General features: G+C 35.7%; 1 protein-coding gene across 1 annotated transcript in view; it reads right to left on the bottom strand.

The window, feature by feature from the left end:
* Smp_144810 (non-receptor protein-tyrosine phosphatase,putative) overlaps positions 1-24985 on the bottom strand; it is a gene marked incomplete at both ends in the record, with an annotated part of 60253 nt that extends 35268 nt beyond the window's left edge. The window contains 6 exons of the mRNA XM_018791060.1: positions 4158-4268; positions 6232-6337; positions 16188-16318; positions 20406-20495; positions 24772-24918; positions 24956-24985. Of these exons, the coding sequence (XP_018645766.1) occupies positions 4158-4268; positions 6232-6337; positions 16188-16318; positions 20406-20495; positions 24772-24918; positions 24956-24985 (615 nt within the window). The remainder of the gene's footprint in view (positions 1-4157; positions 4269-6231; positions 6338-16187; positions 16319-20405; positions 20496-24771; positions 24919-24955) is intronic.
* Positions 24986-27161: the final 2176 nt, after the last annotated feature.

Here is a 27161-nt window from a genome sequence, read left to right on the forward strand (position 1 = left end):
TGAATATTATCGTTAGTCAGTCATTCGGGATACACATACACGTATAAATCAAAGAAGAATACATAACCGGAAATTTGATTCACGAGTCTCGATCAGAGAAATAATACGCCGGACAGACTATATATAGTCTTCGGCTCACACAGGGAGGGAATTGTGGTAGGGCTCCCAAAGTAATGAGTCTTGATGAAATTCCATATTTTTATAAATCGCGATTACACTTTTAATGTCACACAGCTAGGTTTCTTTTAGATTTCTTCCTCGTTGCGCTGGCGATATACAAAATATGTTAGCTTCGGCCGTCAGTGAACATAAGTTCCACATCCAACGTTTTTCACGAGTAACTAAGTTCATCACAAAACTTTAGCCTAACTTAATATGGGGTGGATGAACATTAAAAAAATAGAACCCTAACCCCTGTTGTATTCAGATCCTAATTTGCCGAACAAATATTTTAGATAGGGATGATCATCTTTTTAAAATCCTAAATAAGAGTATAATATGACCAGGTTTTTTCCATTCATTTTTAGTAAGTGTTGGATATAAGGGCGTAGTTTCCCTCCAGAGGTTTCATTTCAATCATCTAAGGCTGTCTAAATGTATTCTGTTAATACCCTACTATAGCGCTAACTTTTAATCCTCAAGGGAAATGAAAAAGAGGAAGACTAAAGAACACACTGCGTTGGGAATTGGAAGTAGACATGAAAATGATGAATAGCAACTGAAAACAATTGGAAAGGATTACCCCGAACAGAATTGGATGGAGAATGCTGTTGAGCAGCCTATGCTCCTTCATGGGGGGTAAGAGGCGTATGTAAGTAAGTATTAACTCATCCCAACTTACCGCCTGAAAAAAGTTAACGAAGTGAAAGTGTAAACTTAAATTGAAATTCTTAGTGAAAATCATGCTCTTACATCCAACACTTACTCAGTAAATGAATAGAAAAATGCTTGAAAATGCTGGATATATATATATATATATATATATATATATATATATATATATATATATATATATGGAACATTCAAAAACTGATGATCTACACATTGATGAACACATATCCAATCTCAAAGTTTTCTGACCCAACATTCAAATAAGTTATTTTGAGTTAGGCATTAAATCATTAGATTGACGTTTTAAAAAAATAAAACGTCATTGACAAATCGTTATTTATAATCAGATAGAGATGGACGAATATTTCAGTCAGTAAGTCAGCTACAACATAGGACCAGGCACATTTATGCATCGGTCCAAGTTGCCATACCTCGTTAGCACAACAAGATCAACACCAAATTCATAGTAGTTAATTTAGTGGTGGTAATATATAAAAGAAAGGTTGTATAAAAGGATATAGTATAGGAAGGAAGACAGATATCAAGCAATTTTAATCTCAAGGTTTAAGGGAAGATAAAGAGTGTATACACCTACGCCATTGTGATCGATTCTGAGCCATGTCACCTAGAGTCTCCAACCATTGGTTACGATAGTCGCGCGCATCCTAACCAAGTAGTCTGTATTTGCCAACATGGCTTAGACTGGGAGTTAGTGACTTCAAGCACTGATGCCACGTTTTGGTTTGACCGCCCCTAACTCTTTTCCAACCATCCCCTACACTAGTCATCATAGAGCGTCGTGGTAATCGGTGTTCAGGCATACGTAACACGTGGCCCAACCATCTCAGTCGATGAAGATTCATCACCTCATCAACTGATTTACCATCATTCCCTAATACCCTGCGTCTAACCTCGCTATTACTTACCCGGTGATCAGAGCAGAGGCGAGCAATATTTCTAAGGCATCTGTGGTCAAATACTAGTAACTTACGAGTATCTTCTACTCTTAATGTCCATGTTTCACAGCCGTAAAGTAGAACAGAGCGAACTGATGCGCGGTATACTCGTCCCTTAATTGATAGATGGATATCTCGTCTTCGCCATAGGTGACGTAAGTTGGCAAAAGCCAAACGAGCTTTTTGAATCCGTGCCGAGATTTCGTCAGACACCAACCCATTAGGACTGATCAGACTTCCAAGATAAGTGAAGTTGTCCACGCGTTCGACTACTTCACTCCCTATCCTTAGTTCAGGTGTTGACGCAGGCCAGTCCTGGAGTAACAATTTACATTGGGATGGGGAGAAACGCATCCCAAACATCCTGGCATTATTACTGAGTTCTAACAGAAGACTCTGCATTTTGTCAGCATCTTCACCAAACAGGACGAATATTTATTTATTTTAAATTGAAATTTGGACAATATCATCTTTAACATCTCACTTGTAGCTGCTATGTTAATAGTACATAAACAGAAAATATGGTTTAAGGCTGAGAAAAAAAATACATTAAGTCTATTCAAGTGTCAATCACACAATTATTCCGTAAACAGGTTTGATAAAACAAAAAGAAAAACGTATCAAGTTAGCTTGAGTATGTAATTTATCCATTCAACTAGACAAAAAAAAATTGAAATATGTCTAATTTATTAACATATACATATATGTGAATAAACTCAAAACGGTATCATGAAATTATATTATACAGAAGTTTGTGATAAATACAAAGAATTTTGTTATTGTCTTAAAACTATGCAAGAAACTACAGATAAAAACACGTTGATATTAAACTTATAATAAGAGGAAATAAAAAAAAATCAGCAGTTAAATAATTTTTAGATGTGATAGGATTTAAAACTGATTACAACTGTGTAGGTCTAATGAATGGTTTAAAAATACTTTATCTTACAGTCAATAAAAAATTCCGATAGAAATTCACTTTTATTTACTTCGGTTTCGGCAACTGTTAGACTTTATCAATCACGAGTTTGTTCCGTGTATCTCTCACTCAAACACACACACACACATACACGTGCAAAACTGTGGGTAATAATTGAGTATAGAATCATCTGCTTGTGTTCTTTAGTAATGACAATAATAATAATAATAATAATAATAATAATAATAATAATAATAATAATTCGACATGATAATTTCGAATAAATTGAGCATTGTGTAGATTGTTATAAATAAATAATATATTTGTAATATCCCAATGAGTAGGAGGATTAGATTTTCTGACCTTTCGTGACTTAATGTACGTTACTTCTTCGGAGAACAAATAACCAAATCAAAACTAATTTGGTCACTTATTCTCTGAAGAAGTGGCTTACCTTAGTGCCGAAACGTCAGAAAATCTAATTTTCCTACTCATTTGGATATTACAAATATATTATTTATTTATAATAAGTGATAGTATTTTTGAGAGTAATTATACTTTAGATTAGGAATGGATACTCATTACTGACAGTCGAATTCTATCGACCAAGTTGAAATGTGGCCACTAGTTTAGGTGAATCGACATCGCGTGCACTGTGTTGAGATGTAAGGTGGAGGTTGAAGGTAGTTAAAAAGAAATCGGTAGAATTCCATCTGCACTAAGAAGGACCTGACATACGTAGCGTTGGTCACTAACCAGTGATCAATCAGTTGTAAATACAACTCAGCCCTTGTTGGGGATGTTGAATCCCAAGAACTCACTTGGTAAATGTCTTATTTTTGTAATCCTATTTTGAATTTTGAATTTCTTGTTTTCGCGCCGAAAACGATCATTTTCACCTTCATATCGTATTGCCCACATGGAAATTTCTCTTTATAAATTTACTCTTTATATGAGATACTGTACGAATGAATTCTTGAGAATTTGGAATAGTAATGCCGTTAGTGAATTATTGTCTAATTTGAGACTTTAAAGATTCCTGATTGATTTGAGTAATTAGACAGTTGCTTAGTTGAGAACTTATCACAAAACTATAACATAAGAGTTATTCGAAAATAAATCATTACATGAAGATTCAAACAGCCAATCAAAACAAATCAACGGAAAATCAGAGAAAGAGAATGATGTCGGTTCAGTGGTTTGGAGGTTAAATGTTCGCGCGCGAGACCGAAGGTCCTGGGTTCGAGTCCCACGTTCAGTATCGTGGATGAGCACTGCTGAGAAGTCCCACGCCGGGACGGAACGGCCGTCCTGTGCTTACAAGTTTTCAATGGTGGTCTACCTCATATCGACTTGTGAATGAAACTCTTAAGATACTACAATCTCCACAAATTCCCATACTAAGAATGATAACTGTTGACTATTTAAATAGAATCCAATCAAAAACTTACCCGATCTCGCATCTTTTCACGAACAAATAATCGCAGTACATTGAATGGAGCTCGAAACCAAAATGGTGGTTCAATGATAATCACTTTACGCAGACGAGCTGGATAAACACCCTATGTAGAGGATACGAATGACATAAACATTATGTATATGGACAAATAAAAACAAAATAAGTGATGAAAAATGTATCTCAGAGAGAAAAACTTTTGTGGCTAATATTTATATTTAATAGGTAAGTCCAACTTTATAAACAAAAAAGTAATGTACAGGCATATGTACTAGGTTTTAAATTTGCTTACGTCCACCAGTCTATATTGGTTGCCGTACAAAATCAGTAAATCGAGATGAAACTACAAAGATGAATATCAAAGTAGTACGAAAAATGAAGATTGGGCTTACAGGATATGATTTAGAAACTCTCGAACTATAAGAAGATTAAGAGTGAATGAATGTGCTATATTGAAACTGATTAAGACCCACTTCACCAAAAGTCTCAAACCATTGTTTACAATAATCACATAGATTTCAATCACAGGTAGTTTGGAGATAGCAACAGGGCCAAGTACTACAGCCAATGACTTTATGGACTGATGGCAAGTTTTGTTTTGGCTGTCTATAGCATTTTAAAAAAAATCTACTCCTATACCGACCAACATCTGGCGTCAACATAGGCGATAGTCGAGTATGCTTAATATTAGAATTTCACAAAGAGTATCAGTGCTCTTAAGATTGCAGATCACACCATGTTCAAAGGATCGATTTCCTACCGGTTGTCTCCAACCACATAACACAAGAGATAAATCATACAGGAAATAAAAAATCGACATATAAACGTGAGTAAAAAGGAAAATTTTCATCGACAGTTCATTAATGACGTCGACAAACAGATAAATTCTAATTGAATTAGTTTCAGAGCGGCGGATTATGAGTAACACTAATCAACTTTCAAGCTATAGGTCTAAAGCTGCAATCCTGAGTATCTAGAATCAAGAGACTACATAAGACATAAAGACAAATAACGAAAAGAAAAACTGAGAGTTGATTTAAACAATATACAAAGATTATTTAAATTAGATATGATATATGGTTGGAAGTAATCGGCAAGAGAAATTAAACTTGAGCTTCATGATAGTTGGCAGTCCATAGCAAGGTGTATATCTACAGTCTTCGGGGGTCCTGTTGTATATGGACTAACGTCCCCGGTACCAATGTAAAAGGTGTTACCAATGAACTATTAGGATAATAACTGATCATTTTGTTGGAGAGACTGAGATACTTGTACTGATTAACAGCTGAATAGTAAATATTCTCGTATATGCCTAATTCCGAATGATTATAAAAACTTACTAAGCGAGTTTTAAAATTGTAAGAGGTATCAGTTCATTAAACTAGTGTAGTTCTAAAGTCAAAGGTTTTTCAATGTAAGTAATTATTACTTGTGTTTATACTAGTATTCCTTCTAAAAATGAAGATTGTAATGATACCTATTTCTTCAAGAGAGAGTCTAGAGAAAAACCTATGGTACAACAATAAGCCTTTACTCTCTGTAAAGCTGCAGTTTACATTGAATCAAACAGTGAACATTCAATCATAACAATACTTCACGGATTCTAATTTCGCTACAATTCACAAATACAAACAGCTAATGAGTTTTATCTAAACGAACTATCATCTTCTATAAGCTTTTTTCTAAATCACATTGAATCAGTTGAAAAGTAAACAGTGTGAGTGTGTATGTATGGCAAGGCATGTGACAATCGATACCGAAATCACTAATAATTCTTCGTCTAATTGTCTGATAGTAATTAAAAAGATCAGTAAACAGCTCTTCAATAATCGATTCAACTCAATCAATAATTGTACAGGTGATTTTTATTCGTCTCATGTGAGAGTTGATGACACAACCCATATTCGATCTCTAGTTGGTGTTTCACCGGGTAAATAAGAATCAAAACCTCCATCGAGTAGCACTACCTTGAATTACAGTAACAGTCTACTTTAGGTGAAGATTACATTCCACGATGAAGACTACCATGAAATTGAATAGATAAGCCACCAACAAAAAAACTAACTTACTTTGAATAAATTTAACAATTTGATGCAAAGATGATAATCGAAATTGGAATATTTTGTATCACGCATATCGTACAGTACCATAAGTCCTTTTCTTTGCGACTGTTCACTATATATATATATATAAGTAAATGTTTGTTATTATTTTATTTCGGGATTTAAAAAAAGAAAAAAATAGCACACGTGTAAACAGTTTGCAAAAAATGTGATATTACTTAGACAATAAGTTAATTTCAGAAATCATAGGACAGTAACAGACTGAATTGTATGTGCTTCAGGATTCTAGCCAAAGAATCGTGACCAAAAGATGTTAGTCCTATACAGGTATCTTTCATATCAGGGAATCACATAGAGGCTAACCACCTGGTTGCTTTTTTCTTAGTTTCAGAACTTCAGGATTAAATACATCGTGTTGTCGTAAAGTGTGAGGAATGCTTCGCCTGACGATAATCAAACACATAGTCGTTGAAGATACATGGTTTAGAAGACCCAGGTTTTACAGACATAAATCAGAAATACTTTCACGAACACTTTGTATACCTGATACATTACGGTCATAACAACATCAGTACAGAGTTAAAGATGGATTGATATCAGCCACTATGGCTTTCCTGTATGTAGAATACTCCGATGACCCACACCAACACAAGCACTGATAGATTATTTATCATCCCCTTATTCGTATAAACTTGTGTGCCCGGTTTCAAACTATAGTTAATAATAATTGATAATATCCGTATTATTATTATTATTATTTTTGCTAAAACGCTTACATATTCAGGTTTCCGGTTGGTTTACGATAAAGTATATTTACGAACAATTGATAATCTTCTAATACAATGGAGAATGGGAACCCGAATGGAGTGAACGTCTACCACACAACAACACATCGACGTTACTAATCCAGGCACTGACATGAGATAAAGAAGAGATTTCCAGAATAGCATTATATTCTAAACGGATGTCAAAAGCTGAAATTAAACGTTTCCTAGTAATCGTTTAATCGGTTTCTACCATACATTCTACAACTCTAGACAAATAATTTAGGTTCTTTATATTGATAACACATATTTCTCCGTAATACCCATACCACTTGACTGTTGAAGCTGCAGTAACATTAACAAAAGTAGTAGCTAAAGTCACTGGTCCTTTTATTATCCAGTCTACGAAAATAAACATGGCATGTCTCGAGAACGAGAAAAAAATGTTCTCATTTTTATTGATTTCCTGCCTCAACACATTTGAACGAGTTATTTCGACTCCACATTCACAAATAACGGAGCTTCTCAACAATCCTATTTGTTTCAGATGCTAAATCATAGCATATTTGAAATGCCCAGAGTAAACCGATTGTAGGTGTTCGTTATGAATTCAAATATGGGTTGTGGTTTTGGAATCCCATATCCGATTCTGATTAGCTCATCAACATGTTATAATCTCAATGTATTTTCAATAGGGGATAACTTCAATGAAACACTTTTCCTATTCATATTTCCTCAGAAGCCCTTGCTGCCATATGATTAGTTGTTGTTCTTAGTTAGCTACGTCATGTGCTCCCAAGTTATCGCACGTTACTGCATAAACAGAGTTGTTTAATTTCAATTGTTGACTTCCGTTTAGAATATAATGCTATTCTGGAAATCTCTTCTTTATCTCATGTCAGTGCCTGGATTAGTAACGTCGATGTGTTGTTGTGTGGTAGACGTTCACTCCATTCGGGTTCACATTCTCCATTGTTTTAGAAGATTCGCAACTGTTCGTAAATACACTTTATCGTATGCCAACCGGAAACCCGAATATGTAACCCTTTTTATAAAAATAATAATAATAATAATACTAATAATATTAATAATAATTATTATCATTATTATGATAATAACAATAGTAATTTTAATAATAAATGTCAGGAAGCAGAAAATATGAAACTCAGTCATTTATTATAATGTTAATTAATCCAATCAAGTCTATTGACATTGTAAACTGTGTGTATGGATTTAGTCACTGATTAATTGATATCAACCTCTATCTAGTTAAATATATTTATATTTGCCAAGTGATCAGATAGATAAATCTGATATAAATTGTTGTATTAAAATATAGTTTTTTTGAATCCGTGGTAGGTGAATAATAAAAATTTCATCTGTGGTCTTGCCTTCTTCCTTTATATCGACTCGTATCCGTTCTTTTTCATTTTTTATGGGGAGAAATAACCAATTATATTCTCTGCAGGATATAACAAGTATCTATACCACTATGTTGTGCAGATATATAATGAAGGTGCGTATACAAAATAACAACACATACAGTATACGATCATACGTGTTTGTTTGTTTTTTCATAAATATTTATACAAATATACATCAATGTATTCACCGCATGAAAACAGTGATACTTGGAAAACAAACTAAGCGGTTTTTATTAAGTGAATCAAATACCATTTTCATTAAAAATACAAGAGATTTATCCGATAATGTAAGGTATCCACGTACAAATTCTAAGTGATTGAAAGTTTTAATTAGATGAATGACAAAATATGATAATAATTTTGTCAAAACTTGTTCCTTTTATTAAATTATACATAGACATTAAGGGAAGATTATCAAACTATTGAATAAATACAGACAACTTATTTATTCATTCATCTATATCGGCATGTGATTAAGAACAAGTAAGAACATGGAAGAGTTTGAATCACTTTAAAAACTAATGATTCAGTAAATCTGTATAGCTGCGTTATGAAGATCCGATCTAAGAAGTTTTGATGGCCTACCAATATTTCAATGTGCAGCAGAGACACGATTTTTAAAGCTCTAGAGTAAAGAGTGATAAAAGTATAATAAACTGACGACATTTGGTGAATGATCAGCCGATTAGGAAACGCTTTCCAATTCTAAAACAATTAACAATGTGAAGTAATGAAATAACAGCTTTGATCGTAATAATCAACCATCACAATTCAAATTATTCCTTGTAGTTAAGAAAAAGGGGCAAGTTTACACAAGTACATACATATTAGGAGTCGGGTTACTGTAATGAATAGGGTCACCAACCCATAAGTTTTCTTCATCAACTGACATCAGTCATAATGCAAAAAGGTTAGAGTTAGGTATTTAACAGTTAAACTGGAGTTTGAATTAGGCTTACAAATTACGGTGAGAGTTTTTAACACGAACTAACAACAGCTACAATGAAATGCTTTGCCAACCTTCTGTTTACAAACTTGAGAAGCTCAGGGTTGAGACTTAGAGTGAGAAACGGTGAACATTATCTAGCTTTATTAAACACTTTTGGTTACGCAGTGAACAACATCTGTTACTTTAACACACAATCTGCTTTAGGAGCAGCTGTTTCAAAATCCAGTTTAAGCACCATAAAAAATTCCCTTTTCTGTTGTCTAATATATATACTCATTGATTTTAAATATTTCACTTACGACTGTTACCCCTCGTGGTAGAGCATGGGCCAACTACCAGCATTCTCGATCCAACTCTGTCCTGAGAAATCCTCTCCGGTTCTTTCCAGTTAACATTCATCCTTTTCATATTTGCTACTATTTCTCGGCGTAATGTGTTCTTTGGCCTCCCTCTTTTCCGCTTCCCTTCAGGATCCCGAGTTAGGGCTTGCCTCGTGATGCAGTTTGGTGATTTCCTCAATGTATGTCCGATCCACTTCCAACGTCTTTTCCTAATTTCCTCTTCAGCTGGAAGCTGGTATTCCCGCTCCCACAAAAAGCCGTTGCTGATGGTATCCGGCCAGTGAATGTTGAGTATTTTGCGTAGCCAACTGTTTACAAATATTTGTGCCTTCTTGACGATGGATTTAGTAGTTCTCCACGTTTCAGCTCCGTACAGTAGGACTGTCTTGACGTTCGTATTGAAGATTCTCACTTTGAAGTTAGTGGACAGTTGTTTTGAGTTCCATATGTTCTTCAATTGTAGAAATGCTGCCCTTGCTTTTCAAATCCTCGCCTTTAGATCTGCATCCGATCGTCCTTGTTCATCAATGATGCTTCCCAGGTACCTGAATGTTCCTACATCTCCTAGAGCTTTTTCATCAAGTGTGACTGGGTTGGTATTCTCCGTATTGTATTTGAGGATCTTGCTTTTTCCTTTCTCTATGTTGAGACCTATTGATACAGATGCTTCTGCTAAATTAGCTGTCTTCGTCTGTATGTGTTCGTGTGTATGGAATAAGAGGGCTAGGTCATCTGCGAAGTCCAAATCGTCTAATTGATTCTGAGATGTTCATTGTATTCCGTGCTTCCCCTTAGATGTCGAAGTCTTCATTATCCAGTCAATTACCAGAAGAAAGAGGAAGGGGGAGAGTAAGCAGCCTTGTCTGACTCCGGTCATCACTTGGAATGACTCTCTTAACTGTCCTCCATGCCTGACGTTTCAGTGTAGTCCGTCGTATGAACTCCGTATAATATTGACGATCTTCTCAGGTACACCATGTATCGAAGATGGTTCCATAAGGCTCTCTTATCCACTCTGTCAAATGCTTTCTCATGGTCAAGGAAGTTGATGTATAGTGAAGAGTTCCATTCAACTGATTGCTCAACGATGATCCGTAGTGTCGCGATTTCATCTGTGTACCACCGATCCTTACGGAATCCGGCCTGTTGATCTCGAAGCTGAGCGTCTACTGAATCTTCTATCCAGTTCGGCAACACTGTTGAAAACTTTTCCTGGTGCCGATAGTAGTGTGATGTCTCTGTAGTTTTCACATTTGCTCAGATCCCCTTTCTTTGATATCTTGGTGAGGTATCCTTGTTTCCAGTCTATCGGCACTTGTTCTTCCTCCCAAATCTTCCTGAATAGAATGTGGAGCACGCTTTCAGTTGCTTGTATGTGTGACTTGAGTGCTTCAGCTGGTATTTTGTCCGGTCCTACTTATTTTCCACTCTTGATTTGTCTGATGGCCATCTTGACTTCGATCGTTAGTGCAGTGACGTCTACAGGAAGGTTTGTGTGTGCTGCTTCCATGTTCGGTGAATTCAATGTAGTTGGCCTATTCAAGAGTTCCTCAAAATGTTCTACCCATCTGTTCCTCTGTTCCTGAGTCTCACTGATTGGTTTGCCTTGTTTGGCCTTGACCGGTCTCTCTGGTTTACTATATTTTCATACTAGTTTCTTCGTTGTGCCATATAGTTGTTTGATATTTCCCTCAGTTGCAGCTTTTACCATTGTCGTTGCTAGGTCTCCCACGTATTTCTGCTCGTCAGCTCTAATACTCTTCTTCACTTGCTTGTGCCTTGACTTTCTCTGCTCATGTCCGACTGTTATTAATTGCTATTTTCTTGTTCTTCCTCCCTTCAATCTTGTCCAGGGTTCCCATAGAGATCCATTCCTTATGATGATGCTTCTTGCGACCCAGAACCTCCTGACACGTTGAAGTTAATGGTTCTTTAATCCCTTTCCAGTTGTCCTCCATTGTAGTTTCTTCTTTCTGTAGATCCTGTAGAGCTTGGAACCAGTTGTTGAGGGTTGTCTTGGATTACTTGAGTTTGTTAGTATCTCGAAGGAAGGCTGTATTGAACCCTTGTAATGCTGTTTGTCCAGTTATCCATTGCTTCTTTAGCTTCAGTTTCATCTTGGCCACTACTAGGTGGTGATCTGAAGCTATATTAGCTTTTCTCCTTGTTCTCACATCTTCCATTGATCTTCGGAATTATTTGTTGATACAGATGTGATCTATCTGGTTCTCTGTGGTTTGGTCCGGTGAGATCCATGTAGAGTTGTGTATGCGCTTGTGTGGGAATATTGTGCCGCCTATAACCAATTTGTTGAATGCACATAGGTTTGCAAGTCTCTCCCCATTTTTATTTCCCTCTCCTAGTCCATGTCGTTCAATGATATCTTTACATCCTGTATTGTCCACTCCGACTTTAGCATTTAGATCGCCCATTAGGATGGTGAATTCCTTTCTTGGGCACTTAACTGTGATTGATTGCAGCCTCGAGTAGAACTGATCTTTATTGTCGTCGTTGCTATTATTCGTGGGTGCATAACACTAGGTAACATTCATTGTAATCCCCTCCTTCTTTGTTTTGAATGATGGTTTGATTATTCTAGATCCATGAGATTCCCATCTTATAAGTGCATTTCGTGCTTCTCTGGACAGCATCAGAGTAACTCTCTGAGTGTGTGGAGAATTTTCCCCTTCGTGACCGGAGTACAGCAGCATCTCTCTCTTATCTAGCCTTTGCTGTCCAGCTTTTATCTAATGGGTTTCACTAATTCCAAGTACTGCCAATTTGTATCTCCTCATTTCCATTGCTATTTGACTGGTCTTCCCGGTCTCCCACATTGTCCGGACGTTCCATGTACTTATAAAAAGTGTTGCTCTGGTTGTTCGAAGGGGCATCGGCCTCGTGACTTCCGAAGAATCTTGGCTTTCATCCTGAGGTGTCATAATTATTCCTTTAACTCCCAGGGCAGAGTTTAAATGGTTTACTTTGTTTAATCTGGTTGGCGTTTTTTTAGTAAGATTTTTTTCTGCGGGATGGGGTTGCTAACCCCATGCCCATGAGGCTTCTCTGTGGCAGTCAGCAATATTGTGAATTGTTATTAAAGTTTGAAGTCTAAACTATTGGATTCTTGTTCAGTAGTCTGAAAGCTCAGTGCTTACTACGAGATCTGAAAATCCTGGGTTCAACTTCTGGCGGAGTCGTGGATGTGCATTGCCACGTTATCCCCATTACTACGAGGAAATGGCTGACCAGAGCTTTATAGTTTTCAATGGTTGTCTAACTGAAGTCTATATGTGATATTAACTATGAAATTCAATAATCTCCATAAACCATCGATAGTCAAAACAGATTTTATTGATTTCCTTCAATTAATTATAAGAGTATAGTATACTAATGACCTGGAACTACTTTAATAGCCAATCAGAAACAAACTATTTAGTTAAAAAAAGAATGAACAACAAAAAACAATAGCATTAAAGTGAATGAGTAGCTTTGATGTGATTACATGTTGCATCATTGATTATGGTAAACGAAGGGTTAAATTTAGGTATATTAGGCGAACGACAGTTAAAAAATGAAGGTGCTGGGTTCCAGTCTCAGAGTGAACATCAACTCTCAGATGCAGGTACATCCAGCTAACGAGTTTCAAGTAGGAAAAACATGCGTCCTAGATCCCACTGCTAGCCACTATCCATCTTTGCTTATAAAAGTTGGGGTTTTCATCACGAACTGTTATCAACTATGATGCAATGATGCCTAGTCACTGTTTTGTTTATAGACTTATAAAAGCTGGGGTTGAGATTCAGAGCTAGAATTTAAAGTGTGAGAATACCTTTTAGCTGCACAAACATCATTGACTATGCATTGAATCACAACCAACACTTTCATATACAGTCCGCATCAGTAGTAAGTGTTCCTATTTTTGTAATTTAGCTTAAGTATCATGTCATGCCCACTTTTATGGTTGCAAAGAAGATGTTTTTTAAAATCAATTATCAGTATTTTAAAAAAGCAGATGACACTTGTTATTTAGTTCGCGATTGGATGCAATATATTCTTTAATAGGCTTTGAATTTCGCGGAAAAGTTGAAGAAGCACTATTTCGCCTCTCACAAATTAACTGAAGGCCGTCAGTACAGTAAAGTTTTATCTGATTTACGGTGAAATTAAATTGACAAGATTATTATATATACATATTTTTATTTCTAAAAACAAGCGACGTTTTATTCTATCAGACAGTGTGCATTGATTCAACAACCAACAAAAAACAAACTAATATTCTTGGGTGTATTAATAACCAGAAATGATACAGGAAAACTGGAGACTCAAGTATATCGGAAACCAACCCAAACAGATCAGATTTTCAATCACAGTAGCAACAATACAAGAACTCACAAAATCAACTTTATTCGAGAGGGCGAGGACACATTGCAACACACTTGTAGCGTGGAAAAATGAAGAAAAATATCTAGAGACCATCTTTCAAAAGAACGGCTACCCAATCAATTTTATCAAAAACATCAACGCAAGGCATCGGCAGAAACAAAATCAAGTACAGAAACCAACAAACGGATCATCCTACCATATATAGAAGACATCAGAAATTACGAGATTATTGAAGCCGGTTGGGATAGGTGTAGCACACAAACGAGCGAAATCACTTCAGTCGATCCTATGCAAACCAAAAGACGAGATGAAAGGAAAAACTGAACATTATCTACAAAATAAATTGTTCCAACTGCGGAAAACACCACATCGGACAAAGTGGACGACCCCTTCATCTTCACCTGCACGAACATCAATTAGCAGTCAAACGCCATGCAATATCCTCGCTTATATCAATACATGTAGACAACTGTGGATACAATCAAAATAAAGAAGCAGACAATGACGGGTTAAAGATCAACAATGACCAATCAAGATCGAGGTTGACTGGACAGGCTGTGAGTCATACCTGGAGAAATCCGAACACTTCACTTCTACCTGAAGTTTGTGCTGATGTCGTTCAGAGGAACAATGAAAGCTACACGACCAAACCATCCAGCCCAGAGAACAAAACTCCACTTAAATGAAAACCAAACTAGATGTATTTCTGTCCTGTATGATATACGATTTTAAAAAGAGAGGAGAAAAAATGACGGAATGCTCCCATAATTTGTAACGAAAGCTATACAATGACTATTTTCATCAGCTGGATAAAAGACTAGTCAAAAATTCAGTAGTACTCTGTAACTGTTTTATTTTAATTTTCATAGTTGAAATCATGAGTCAATTGAAGCTAGACCACCATGGAAAACCTGGAAGCACTGGACGGCCGTTTCATCCTATCATGGGACTCCTCAGCAGTACGCATCCACGATCCCGTAACCACGAGATTCGAACCCAGGACCTATTTTAATTTGCAGGATTTCTTAAAAGTATACTTATTATTATGAATTCCTTGTTCAATGATGTTTCCATTAACAGAACTTCTGTATAAGTTAACCCTTAATTACTTACACAATATTCTCATCTATTATTCAAACTATTAATTCAGGATGACAGGAAGATGACTTTTACCCTATTTGAGTTACTATTTTCACTTTAAAATTCATGTTATTTATTATTATTTATTATTTAAACACATAAATATTGGTACAAAAAGCACCAGATAAATATGCGCCATACAAATCTCATTCGATTTGTGTGAGGGCTGAGATACTGCCCAGGTGCCCAGACTGAAGCAGGTGGTTTTCTTAGGGGGCCACACCCCGAGCCTTTGACCTAAAGGTCTGATCCACAAGGCAGTGGAGCATCGTGAGATGTAGTCCCATGGTAGCCGGTGACCAACAATAGGTTCATACGCCATTCGTTCCATCAGGATCCTGGAGCCCATGTGTACCATTGGTTCGGAATCAGGGTTTTCCAACTCCACTAGGTGGACCCTCCATGACCACCAACCCGGTTAAAGCGCCGGACATTCGCTTTTCGTCCTCTCACCTTCGTAAACAACACCCCACCCCGCCGCTAGAAGGCAGTGAGTAGGACTTCCCTGGCAGAGGCTATATATTCGCGTGGCCATGTGAGAGCATTTGGAGAGGGAGAGCGGACTCTCCCCACTCTCGGCCGTACCAGGGCATTTATAAGAAAATGAAACATTAATAATAAATCTCAACAGGTGTAAAACTAGATTCTTTATAATAGAAAAAAAAGAGATTTAGAATTTATTTATCAAAATGTATGAATAGAAGATACTATGGTAACAGTAAATGGGTCAAATGGAAGAGTTTAGAATTATAATAATATCAGAATATGATAAATTTCTATTGTTTTATAAAATTGGAAATATTTAGTCACCATTAGAAGAGAAATAGAGAGTAGTTACTAGCGGCCATTGACCTCGACAACAGGGAAATGCAAACAAATTAACGTGTTATTATTATTATTTAAATAAATAGTTTAATCGAATATATCCTCTGTTAAAATGTACAAAGACAGAATTACTTACTCCATCATTACTGCATCTAACTGATATAAAACACCTTTTAAAGTATCTCTATGTGTAGTTAAAGGAGGCCAATGACGATAAGCTGTAAATATAGCAACAGTTGCATCCATTTCGTCATCAGGAAGAGTAGGCTGAAAAGAAAAGGTATATTAATAATGATAAAAATGATCATGTGAATGTTGTCTGCCTCTATCTAACGAAAAAAAAGATACGGCTTATTCGTTTTAGGATTGGAATTCTTACTATTATACAACAACTAATTTACAACTTTATCAACGAGAATAAAAACTCACTAATTGTTAAGAACTTTGTTTAAAATGAAATTTCTAAAACAGGAAAGTCTGTTGTGGGATAAATGATCCATGAAGTCACTTACAAGAGTTGAGATTATTGTCAATGGCATTTTATGACAACAGTTGTACGACAAATGCATATGAAGACAATTTACCTGATAAGTTCTAATATTATTCACTTTAGAGAAATCACGTTTATTGCAGATGTTCATTTAGAAACATCTTAAGCTAAATAATTTCAAAAAAGTTAAATGTTCCATGATCATGTAGTAAGTAACGTCAGTAAACATTTTTAGGCAATTTCTGAAGATCCGTTTAATTTTGAAGACACATACACACACACATGACCACAGAAAAATTAGTACGTTTTTTTAGTTCATAGATGGAAACAAGTTTCAAATTAACTACACTCTTTTTTATTAGCCCTTCGGGACAAAAAAAGTTTGTATACCATAGCGAAAAGATATTGAAGCATCTCTAGTAAGCATATTGTTTCGTAAAATGTTTAATAGTTAAGAATCGATACAATTATTGCATTTAGGCAAGCAATAAAATTCGAGAAAAGGATAACAAAAAAGTCGAATGAGAGAAAAGTGTGTAAATGTTAAGGAACACTAGAGCTATACGATATATATATATAGTCGAAGAATGTCAAACCTTAGTCAGGTGAATCTGTTTTATGATGGTTTAATTAATAAAAAGAATCATTACTAAAGACATGGTCGATAGGTATTATTATTACTATTTATCAGTAAAATATTCAACAAACCAAGCATATACAAATATGCAAAAACTATCAAGCCATATATCAATTAAACTGATTGTAGAAAGGGTTTGATTAGAAACTTCCTAATATGTTGAAGTTACAAGGAAACGTAGATTATAACTAAAGGTCAGTCACAACGTAGAAATCAACGTAGGACTCGATGAAAATATTATAAAGCTATCATATTGCATTATCGAATATTCATAAACTTTATCGTCTGTGATTTATAACATTTAATACAGAAATACCGAATGTTTAAATTTTGGCATTGTTTACTCAGTTGTCATGATTTCACTGAAGATACATATAGTCAAATACTAGTGAACTATGAAACTCCTTTTCTTTAAATAGCTACTTATTTATTTATTATTTATTTAAACACATAAACGCTGGTACAAGCAGGCACCAAACAAATCATTCGATTTGTGTGAGGACAGGAATACTGCCCAGGTGCCCAGACCGAAGCAGATGGTTTTCTTAGGGAGCCCCATCCCAAGCCTTTGACCTATAGGTTTATCCACAAGGCAGTGGAGCCACATGAAGAGACGATTATGCATTATCAGGGTAGCCGGAGACCAACAATAGGTCCGTACGTCATTTGTTCCCTCAGGATACTGAAGCCCATGTGCACCATTGGTTTGGAATCAGGGTTTTCCAACTCCCATAGGTGGACTTTCCGTATCCAATAACCCGGTTAAAGAGCCAGACATTCGCTTTTCGTCCTTTAAATTTCGTAAACAACACGCTACCCCACCGCGAAAAGGCAGTGAGTAGGACTTCCCTGACAGTGGTTGCATGCACGTGGCCATGTGAGAGCATTTCGAGAGGGAGAGCTGACTCTCCCCACTTTTAAAAGTTACACGACATATTTAAATTAGACCGAATTGATAGCTTTGTTTTATAGGTAGGTAAACGAAAATACAGAAAATCTGATGGTCTCAAGACAATATTGATTATCCACAAAATGGGTTCGAGTCCCATGAGCGGGATCGTGGATGCGCACTGCTAAATTCCGTACAAAAACGAAACGGTTGTACATTGCTTCCAGGTTCTTAATGATGGTCTAAAGTTGATTTCGGTAAAATTCAACAGTCTCCACAACCGCTTACTTACAATTATCATGTCCTTACTAGTAACTGGCTTTAAAATGAAAATTTCCAGAGTTCTAGTGCATGCCGTGACTATTGCAGCTAATTCGTGTCGAGTATGAGGAGGTTACCGACCGAAGATAATGGAAGATGGTCGCGCAATGTTGTGGATTGATTAAAGTTAGACATCAACACTGTTGGATCCCGTGGTTTAGAAAATAAGCATTCGCGCGCGAGTCTCGCATGCAAAATCGTGATTGCGCACTTCTGAGGATCCTATGCTAGGACGAAGTGGTTGTGCAGTCCTTCCAGGTTTTCAATGGTGGTCTGACTTAGATCTGTTCATGATTTTACTGAAAACAGATTTAAATAGTTTTAAGTACGAACTAAAGATGTGTTTAATTAAAGTAACTAATTGTATATGCAAGGATTTTTGTATTTTGGCACCTTATACAAGACTTAGTTTTCGTGTTGTACATACTAATGAGATAAACCATAACCGATTATTTCATCATTAGAACGAATACAAGCCTAGTTGAACTTATTAACTTCTTTTCTTTTCTCTTTATCTCCTGTTATTTAATGTCAGTAAAAAATTGTTGCAAACATTGCTCTTTTTCTCAATATAGTATCAGTAGACTTTTTTCAGAAGTTAATTAGAGCTAATCACTTTTTAGCAAACTAACAGATGTTAACCATTAAAATACATACATAAATACAAAAAATCGGGATAAAACGTCTTTGCTATGATGGTTAAGTTGAAAGTCTAATAAAGTTTGTTGGACATTGATCAACTGAAATGTGGTTAGAGCCCATTATTATTGAACAAGACAGGGTGTCTGCATGATTATTCTTTAAATGTCCCACAAAAAGTAAAGAAACCTGACTACGGTTTGTGATAGTGTAGTGCCGCGATTCGTTAATCGTTCGTTTCGATAACCGATATAATTCTAATCTTAACGGCGCGTAAAATCAGAAGACAAAGGATAGCAGCAACTACAGTTTATTGTCGAATAACTCAGGTTCGAAAGCTAACAACACCTGAGCGAATATGAACGAGCGAGTGAGCGGCAAGCGAGAGAGCGAGGCGAAAGATGATGCGTATTGGAGATGGCTGGGAAGCCAACTCGATTTAAGCAAGCGTTAATCAACATTTATAGTCGGACAAAAATGAGTGACAGACATATGATGAATAAGATACGATGTGTACACATATATGCTCATATAAAAGTATAGTCAAGGTTAATAAGCGAATAATTAACAAGATCAAAATATGACTCATGACAGGCGAATTGGCTTGGCCAGTAGCTAGGATAAAGTATATGGGCTTAACAAATAAACCGATACTACAATAGAGTGGAGAATATGATCTTACGAAACTAACTTCAATTGCTAGCATTCACAAAATATGAAACTTGCCAGATCTATCTTTCTATAAAATTAACCTAATCCAACGATTTGATTATCCATTCAGTCGTCAGATCGTCCAGGTCAACACATAATCTGTGTGTTGGTTTACGTTTTCATAGCTTATATCAACATAAAAACAGAGAAAACTGGAAACAAGAGAGGTATGAGAGCGAAAGTATCGAATGGAAATAAAAAGCTAGTCTTGGAAAAATATAGTTTAAAAGAAACATATAAAGATGTGGAGTGAAATGACACAAAACATAAAATTTAGAGAGAAATCAATGCAACTGTACCACCTTAGCCGAGTTGACTGATAGTTTGACTGATAGAGTTGGGCAAATTTTTAAAATACTTACACACAAATCAAAACATAATCATAAATAAATATTTCTTGACCTATATTCCAACCCGTAGTACAGTACTATGTTTATACTGATATTAGTTAAACTTCAAACAATGATAGACGAATAAAAAACCCTGATGAAAATCTACGACTAATTCCTTTACAAAACAAAAAACAACAAGTCAACCTTACTACTACCAAGAGGAATAGACTACTTATTAATTTCATGAAATAATAATAAATTAAATTAAAGTGCATAATAAAAAGTTAAAATTAAACAAAAACTGAAAGTCGCAGCTTATTATCGACTAAACTTACTAATACAGTAAATTTACCAGATAGAAGTTCACGTCGAACCCCATCTTCTAAAGGATCGATTGAATCTACATTTTCGGTATAGCGCATTCGCTAAAAATAGAAAATCAATTGAGAAAAATTAACGAGTAGGTTTATATTTTATTTACTTATAGACAACCAATACAAATGAATTGAGTATATATATTAGTTATTGCATGAAAGAATACTGATCATACCATACCAATATATAATGGAAGTATACATTTATAGGTAGAACGATTATATTCATGACTGAGTATAGCTCTGTCTTTTTCACATTCGATCGACAATGCCCATGTGGTGGACAAGACTATAAAACATTTAAGTCAGTCACAAGCAACGTACAACCTGGAACATATGAGCACTGATTAGAATTGATTGAGACACATCAATACAGAGGAATAAAATTGTCAAGAATAATGTCTTAGACCAACAGTCAATGACTTCATGGACTAATGCTCGATTGGTACTATTGATTGATCACTAAGTTGCAACCAATGTGATGACTACCCATTACTTACTATAGATCAAATTCTATTGTTCATCATTGACTACCATTTAGTTAACCGGTCTATAAACACTAGAGTTTTATTTCTATCCTAGTTTTTGGGTAAAAATACTTATCATTTATTCAGCTAGTCATGTGTTTGAATCCCGATCCACCTACTTCTGTTTGCACGGCTGAGGATCGTATCACTAGTCACTACACTGTGATTCAAAACTGAATACATAGACCTGTACTTGGAAAGTGAGTCCCATTATAATATATTGTTGGATTTGCCTGGTTTGATTGACATCACTCTTAATTTATTGAAGTATTGTATTGTAAATTTGCCATATAAATTTTAAATGAAGAAATGGTATAGTTCAAAACTGGACTGCTTATATCAGATAAATTTAACTAAAAAATGTAGGTTCGTGATTTGATGAAAATACTATAAAAATTCTTGACACAACCTTGAAAATCAAATTTCGACACTAATTAGTCCAAATAAGACAACTCAACGTGAGCAGTAAAAAAGTCTAACATCATATTATGTTAAGTTGTAAATTAAGGACTAGATAAATGATAAGTTGGGTTTTTTTGCCAATTCACCGAAGTCTTTTTTACTGACGACTTCGAGGTTGATGTAATCGCAGCAAATCGATGAGTTTGTTTGAAAGCGATATTAAATAACCTGTTATTTAGAAGAACTGGAGAAAATTTCTGAAAGCGGTGTGCTAAATTTGAGAATCTAAAAATTAGAAACAATAAGTTTCACTAATCCACTATTTCAATACGCCCCTTTCGCTACCTCGAACAATGTAATGGGTTATTATGACAATAAGGTGACAGGAATACAAAGGACTACAAATTAATGCCAGTTAAATTCATCTTTAATGTTTACTCAAGAATAGTTCAAAATATTGACCAGTTGTGGACTGCCAAAAAACAATCCACCTAAATGTTTACTGAAAACAAAAAGATTTATCTAGGGTGCATAGAATTTATCCAACTTTAGCAACAAGTCAACTAAACTGTATAAATTTGAACATTATAAGGGGGTTTTGACCGCAATTTCAAACTTTTCACCACCTGCTTTAGTGTTAGCGGCAGAGTTGTACCACTGACTCACATACAACAAGTAGTTTGAGGTTTATTAGCTAGAAAAATTCTAGATCGTTGAGTGACATTTTTAACTGAAGAGTATTCATAAATTAAGGATAGGACCTTTAATACACTGTTAAACAGATTTTCTTGTTTCCTTTATTGTATTTATTAGTCATGAAGTGGGTAAAAAAGACTGTAATAAGTATCATAGTTATTGTGCTGAATTGTTGCATATAAACTGTGTTTTACTGCCGTAGAAACTTTCATATCTTAAGCGTTACAGTAATGATTTATTTAATTTCAACATCAAAAGGTTATAAGTATTTTACTAATGGTATCTTTGCTTTATTTTTGCTTGTGCAGGTCTAAATAAAGGAGAGATACCAAATTTGAGCCTCATTATTTAAGGAAGATAAGTTATTTAAGAATAGTGTGAACTTGTATAGATCGTAGTGTTACACATGATGAGCTAGTTTTAATTATTTATTTGAACACGTATTAGCACTGACAGGCATCAAAATAAATATGCACAGCACGAATAAGAAAATGAGATTGTGGAGAAAGATGAAGGAAAGTATAATCAAAAACAAATAATTTAATAAACAGTAAATGAACGAGTGCACTGGCCAATGGGAAAAACAGTTCAATCAAGAAAAATACGAGGAAACTTTTCAATTAGAGATCTTTTCAATTTTATAAGAGGTAAATTACAGCACGACCAACATTGGTTTCTACTTTAAGCCATGTATGACAATATCTCGAGCCACTGAGTCACACTAGCTTTAAGACATCAACCAGGGAGTCGTGATGGACCTACAGATACCAGTCCTATACGGTTTTCCTCCACAAACCGGCGTTGTGCCAAACTTACCACCACTTCGCTTTTTCTAACCAGCCCTAGCATCGGCAAATAATGTAAGATGTATAAGCCGATGAAATCATGGTTGTAACATATGTTCAGGCTACCAAAGCCGGTATTTTCAGATGGCGATATCAACTTGATTATCATCACTATACTGGACCGCTGCATTACTGGGACTGTTTTTTTATTTGAACACATAAATATTGGTACAAGGAAGCACCAGATACATATGCGCCACACAAGTCACTTGATTTGTATGTGGGCTGTGATACTAGCCGGGTGCACAAACCGAAATAGGTGGTTTTCTTAAGGGACCACACCCGGAGCATTCGACATAAAGGTCTGTTCCACAAGGCAGTAGACCAGAGTCAGGAGATGCAGTCCCATGGTAGCCGGTGACCAATAATTGGTTCATACGCCATTTGTTCCCTCAGGATACTGGAGCCCATGTGTACCATTAGTTTGGAACCAGAGTTTTCTCACTCCCCTAGGTGGACCTTCCGTATTCACAAACCCGGCTGAAGTGCCGGATATTCGCTATGACTGTATCTTCATTGAACGTCAGCATTTTCAACTCAGATGCCAGAATACGGCGAGACAGCTCTCACCGGCGAGTTGTAGACCAGACCTAGAAAGGCCAGACTAACATCACTACGGCTCCAATAACGGCCAGAATTGGTATAAGCCGCTCTGACTTTCGCTACATAGATTGATCTCGTGATTCACACCACTATCAACACCCAAACAGCTACCCAGACAGACGAACTTAACAGTTACTCCTAACACCTCACCTTCAGGAGTTAGTGCAGATAAGGGCTCCTGTCTCATAGTACTTTGCATTTAAAAAGTGAGAAGCACAAGCCATACCTACGCACATAGTTTAACAACTGATTATTTGTCGACTGTATTGTTTTAACACCTTATAACACAGTAAGGGGATTGCATTCGGATATTCAAGATCAGAAAGTTCCTCTCAAGTTAATAGGTACAAACTATTATTACCTAGTTCCATTAGAACTATTTCAAGAACATTATTGGTGGCAAGGTTGAAAGCGATGGTGAGATCAGTAATGAAACAATGAAAAACGGAATGTCTAAGGAAGCTTTTTAAGAACATTTAAGATACAGGACCTGAAAATTCATTCACAAAAACAAATAACACAAAATACTAGTGAGATAAATCAAGCTAAAAGTATTGTGAATTCGTCATTTGCTAAACGAGAGTTGTGTATATTATGATCAGTAGTTCGTTTTGTTGTTTTATTGCGAGTGTCTAAAAATTCTGGCATAAACCCGGATACTTAGCCACCTCAACTAGGTGAATATTGACAATTTTTTTATAGTAGTCACATTCGACAAAAGCACACATCATAGTATTGTAAAGACGAAAATTCCTGCACTTCAGGGTAAATGGAAATCTGAACTAAAGGTTCAACCAGATGGGCGATTCCCTCAAAAGACAACAATCGAAACTTGCTGAATTTTGACAGTAAGATATTTAATGCAGTATTGGCTCGTACCTTGTAAACATAGCCTTCCCCTACTTTCTATATCGCTTCATACCACCCAGTTGTCAGTATTTCGAGCATATTTGTTTAGTCAGTTTTATCTTTAATTATTGAAAGAAATAAGATTTAGACAATAGTATTCCGATCAAATTGAGCAGTTAATACTTCGACAAATAAACTAGGTAGTTTTAGCTGAATATCATGAAAAGAATCGGGCGAAGTGTAAATGTATTTTACACAAAAGCGACTCGCAATGAACAGACAATCAAAAGGCTGACTGGGGTTATACTTTGCACACTTTATCTCAAGCTTATTAAAAAGTTAGCAGCAATACTATACCTCAATGTAGAGGTTACAATAATTTACAATTTCAAAATATCTGCATACCTTGTTAGCTTTGTACAACTCCACAGCACGTTCAACATCTCTCTTGCGAGCTCTGAGGTACAAATGAGCCGCTTTTTCAGCTTCATCTTGCTGAATGTTAGTTCCACCGGGTAAACTTTTAACTTTGGTGATAAAAGCTTGTATTTCCTATGAAGAATACATTGACCATAAAGAAACTACATACTGAACTACTGAGATCTTCAGGACTGGTCATAACAAATGAGTAACAAAACGTTGTGAACTTTGATAAACAGCAAAGCAGGTTTATCCGCTGCGTACTTAAAATCAGCGGCTTGAGCATGAACTCGCCCTTGACTTGTCTTCTGATGTGATACAACACTAAGCACTAATCATCTGAAAACACAACTTATTATTACTTCCAATGTTAAAACAGGAATAACTTTTACAGTGAAACATATGAAGTCTATGATCCTCTGAAACTTACGATTGTTAAAGTCAAATTTTTAGATTGACCATGATCAGGAACAAAATAATGTCCACATAAGAATAAGAGAAACGATACGAGGTATTTTCTGCAAGCACAGCATCTCCAACCATACTCACCAAGTTAAGTGTAGGAAGTGAACTGATATATATATAAGCTGGTTTTGTCGGGCCACGAGTGAAGTACTTATGGCTCGACTGTTTGAAAAAATGATGAACGGTTTGTGGTTATTAATTACTGCACAATATCTATCAGTTGTTAAATTCCAGAAGTGACATGTTGTAAGGTTCATAATGAAGAATCCCCTTTTAGTTGGGTTGCAGTCCCATTCGGCAACTTTCTGGCTTTGTATGGAAAATGATAGCAACTTTCTTCTTACTGCTATGAACATAGATGAGTTATTAAAACATGTGCGTCTTTGTCCAAGCTGATAGCAACTCTCATATTGTAGTGCAAACACAAATTGGTTACTGCGAAAGATTTTTATAACTGAGGATAATTTCAGAAGTATTATCAGTTTAATGTTATACACAGTCTTATGTAGACGACCATTAGGTTGGTTACGTACGAAACGTAGAACGTGACACCAAACATCAATAGTAAGGGGAAGATGAATTAGGTCGTCAATGTTATTTATTAAAAATCTGAGTGGGTCGATGCCCACTAGAGGTTTAAGAAGTCAAGAACAATGCAAATCCATTAATACTTAAATTTAAGCATTACGATATGTACTTCTTAATTGAGAATATTCTCAAAGATAAACTGGTTCTGTGTGATGTTTAAATAAATCAATGACTTCTTGGTATTGATGACTTGTAATTTTGAACTCCAAATCTGATACTTCTTGATTAAATTGCGTTATTCCTGGGATTACTAGTTTATACTACAATTCAAATGCTTCTGATTATCATATTCTGGTTTCTTCATATTTTACAAGTTTTATATTTTTACTTTTCAATTCTTGCACAGAATTTCTACTGTCTTCTGTTATATGGGACTTCCTAGGCCCCAGTACCTCCTGATTTGCTGAATTTGATACGTTTTCAATCATTTCCGGTTGTTCTCTCGAGTGTTTTATTTTTTTCCGATATATCTCGTAGGGCTTCGAACTCGCCATTGAGTGCTGTCTTCAAGATAGGCTGTATTAGATATTTTTGGCTGTTTGTCTTACTATCTAACATTTCTTTAGCTTCAACTATAGCTCCGTATAGCGTCTAATGCAGACATGTTGCATTTTCACAATTGTATACTGACTTTGGAACTCAACATCTGGCTGGAGATGTGACTGTCAAACAAATTACTAGCTAACCTGTACTCAGTAAGTGATCAATTCAAATGTCTTATATGTGAATCCCTATAATACAGTTTTCTCAGTTTGGCAGTCTATTCATCTATATATTAGTCATATTCCATTATTATTTTGATTTGTAAATATTTAGGACGCCTTGACCAACTGAGACTTCGGAAAGTTTGCACTCATTTAAATACAATGCAGGCCGAACTAGTCTAATCAGTTTTTGCAATTTTTTTATTCTATTGCCAATGTTATATTTATAGTTGTAAGATCCATTTTGAAGTTGCCAGTCCCTCCATGTATACATTTGCAATTTCTTCTTTATGGTCTCTTTATTTGTATATATTGTTAACATTTTTGTTGCCAATTGAGACTGTAGCTGTAAATAATTCCCCAAAATCAATAGCTCATTAAGTGTTCGACATTGGATGCTGACCACGTTGTTTAAGTGGACTTGTTTAGCTGAAGGCTTTCGGTCATGCATCCGCACCAGATCACGTTTCAACTCGGCGTGGGACACTGCTCCTACGTTTCTATAGCCAGCTTATAGTAAAGGTTCCCCGATATATTGGTAACGTATCAAATATATCTTTCCTACCTCTTCTCATCTGACTTCTGATTTCCTCTGGCCAGGAACAATCGATTATAGAA

Source organism: Schistosoma mansoni (genome assembly GCF_000237925.1).
Source record: "Schistosoma mansoni, WGS project CABG00000000 data, chromosome 7 unplaced supercontig 0100, strain Puerto Rico, whole genome shotgun sequence".
NCBI lineage: Eukaryota > Metazoa > Platyhelminthes > Trematoda > Strigeidida > Schistosomatidae > Schistosoma > Schistosoma mansoni.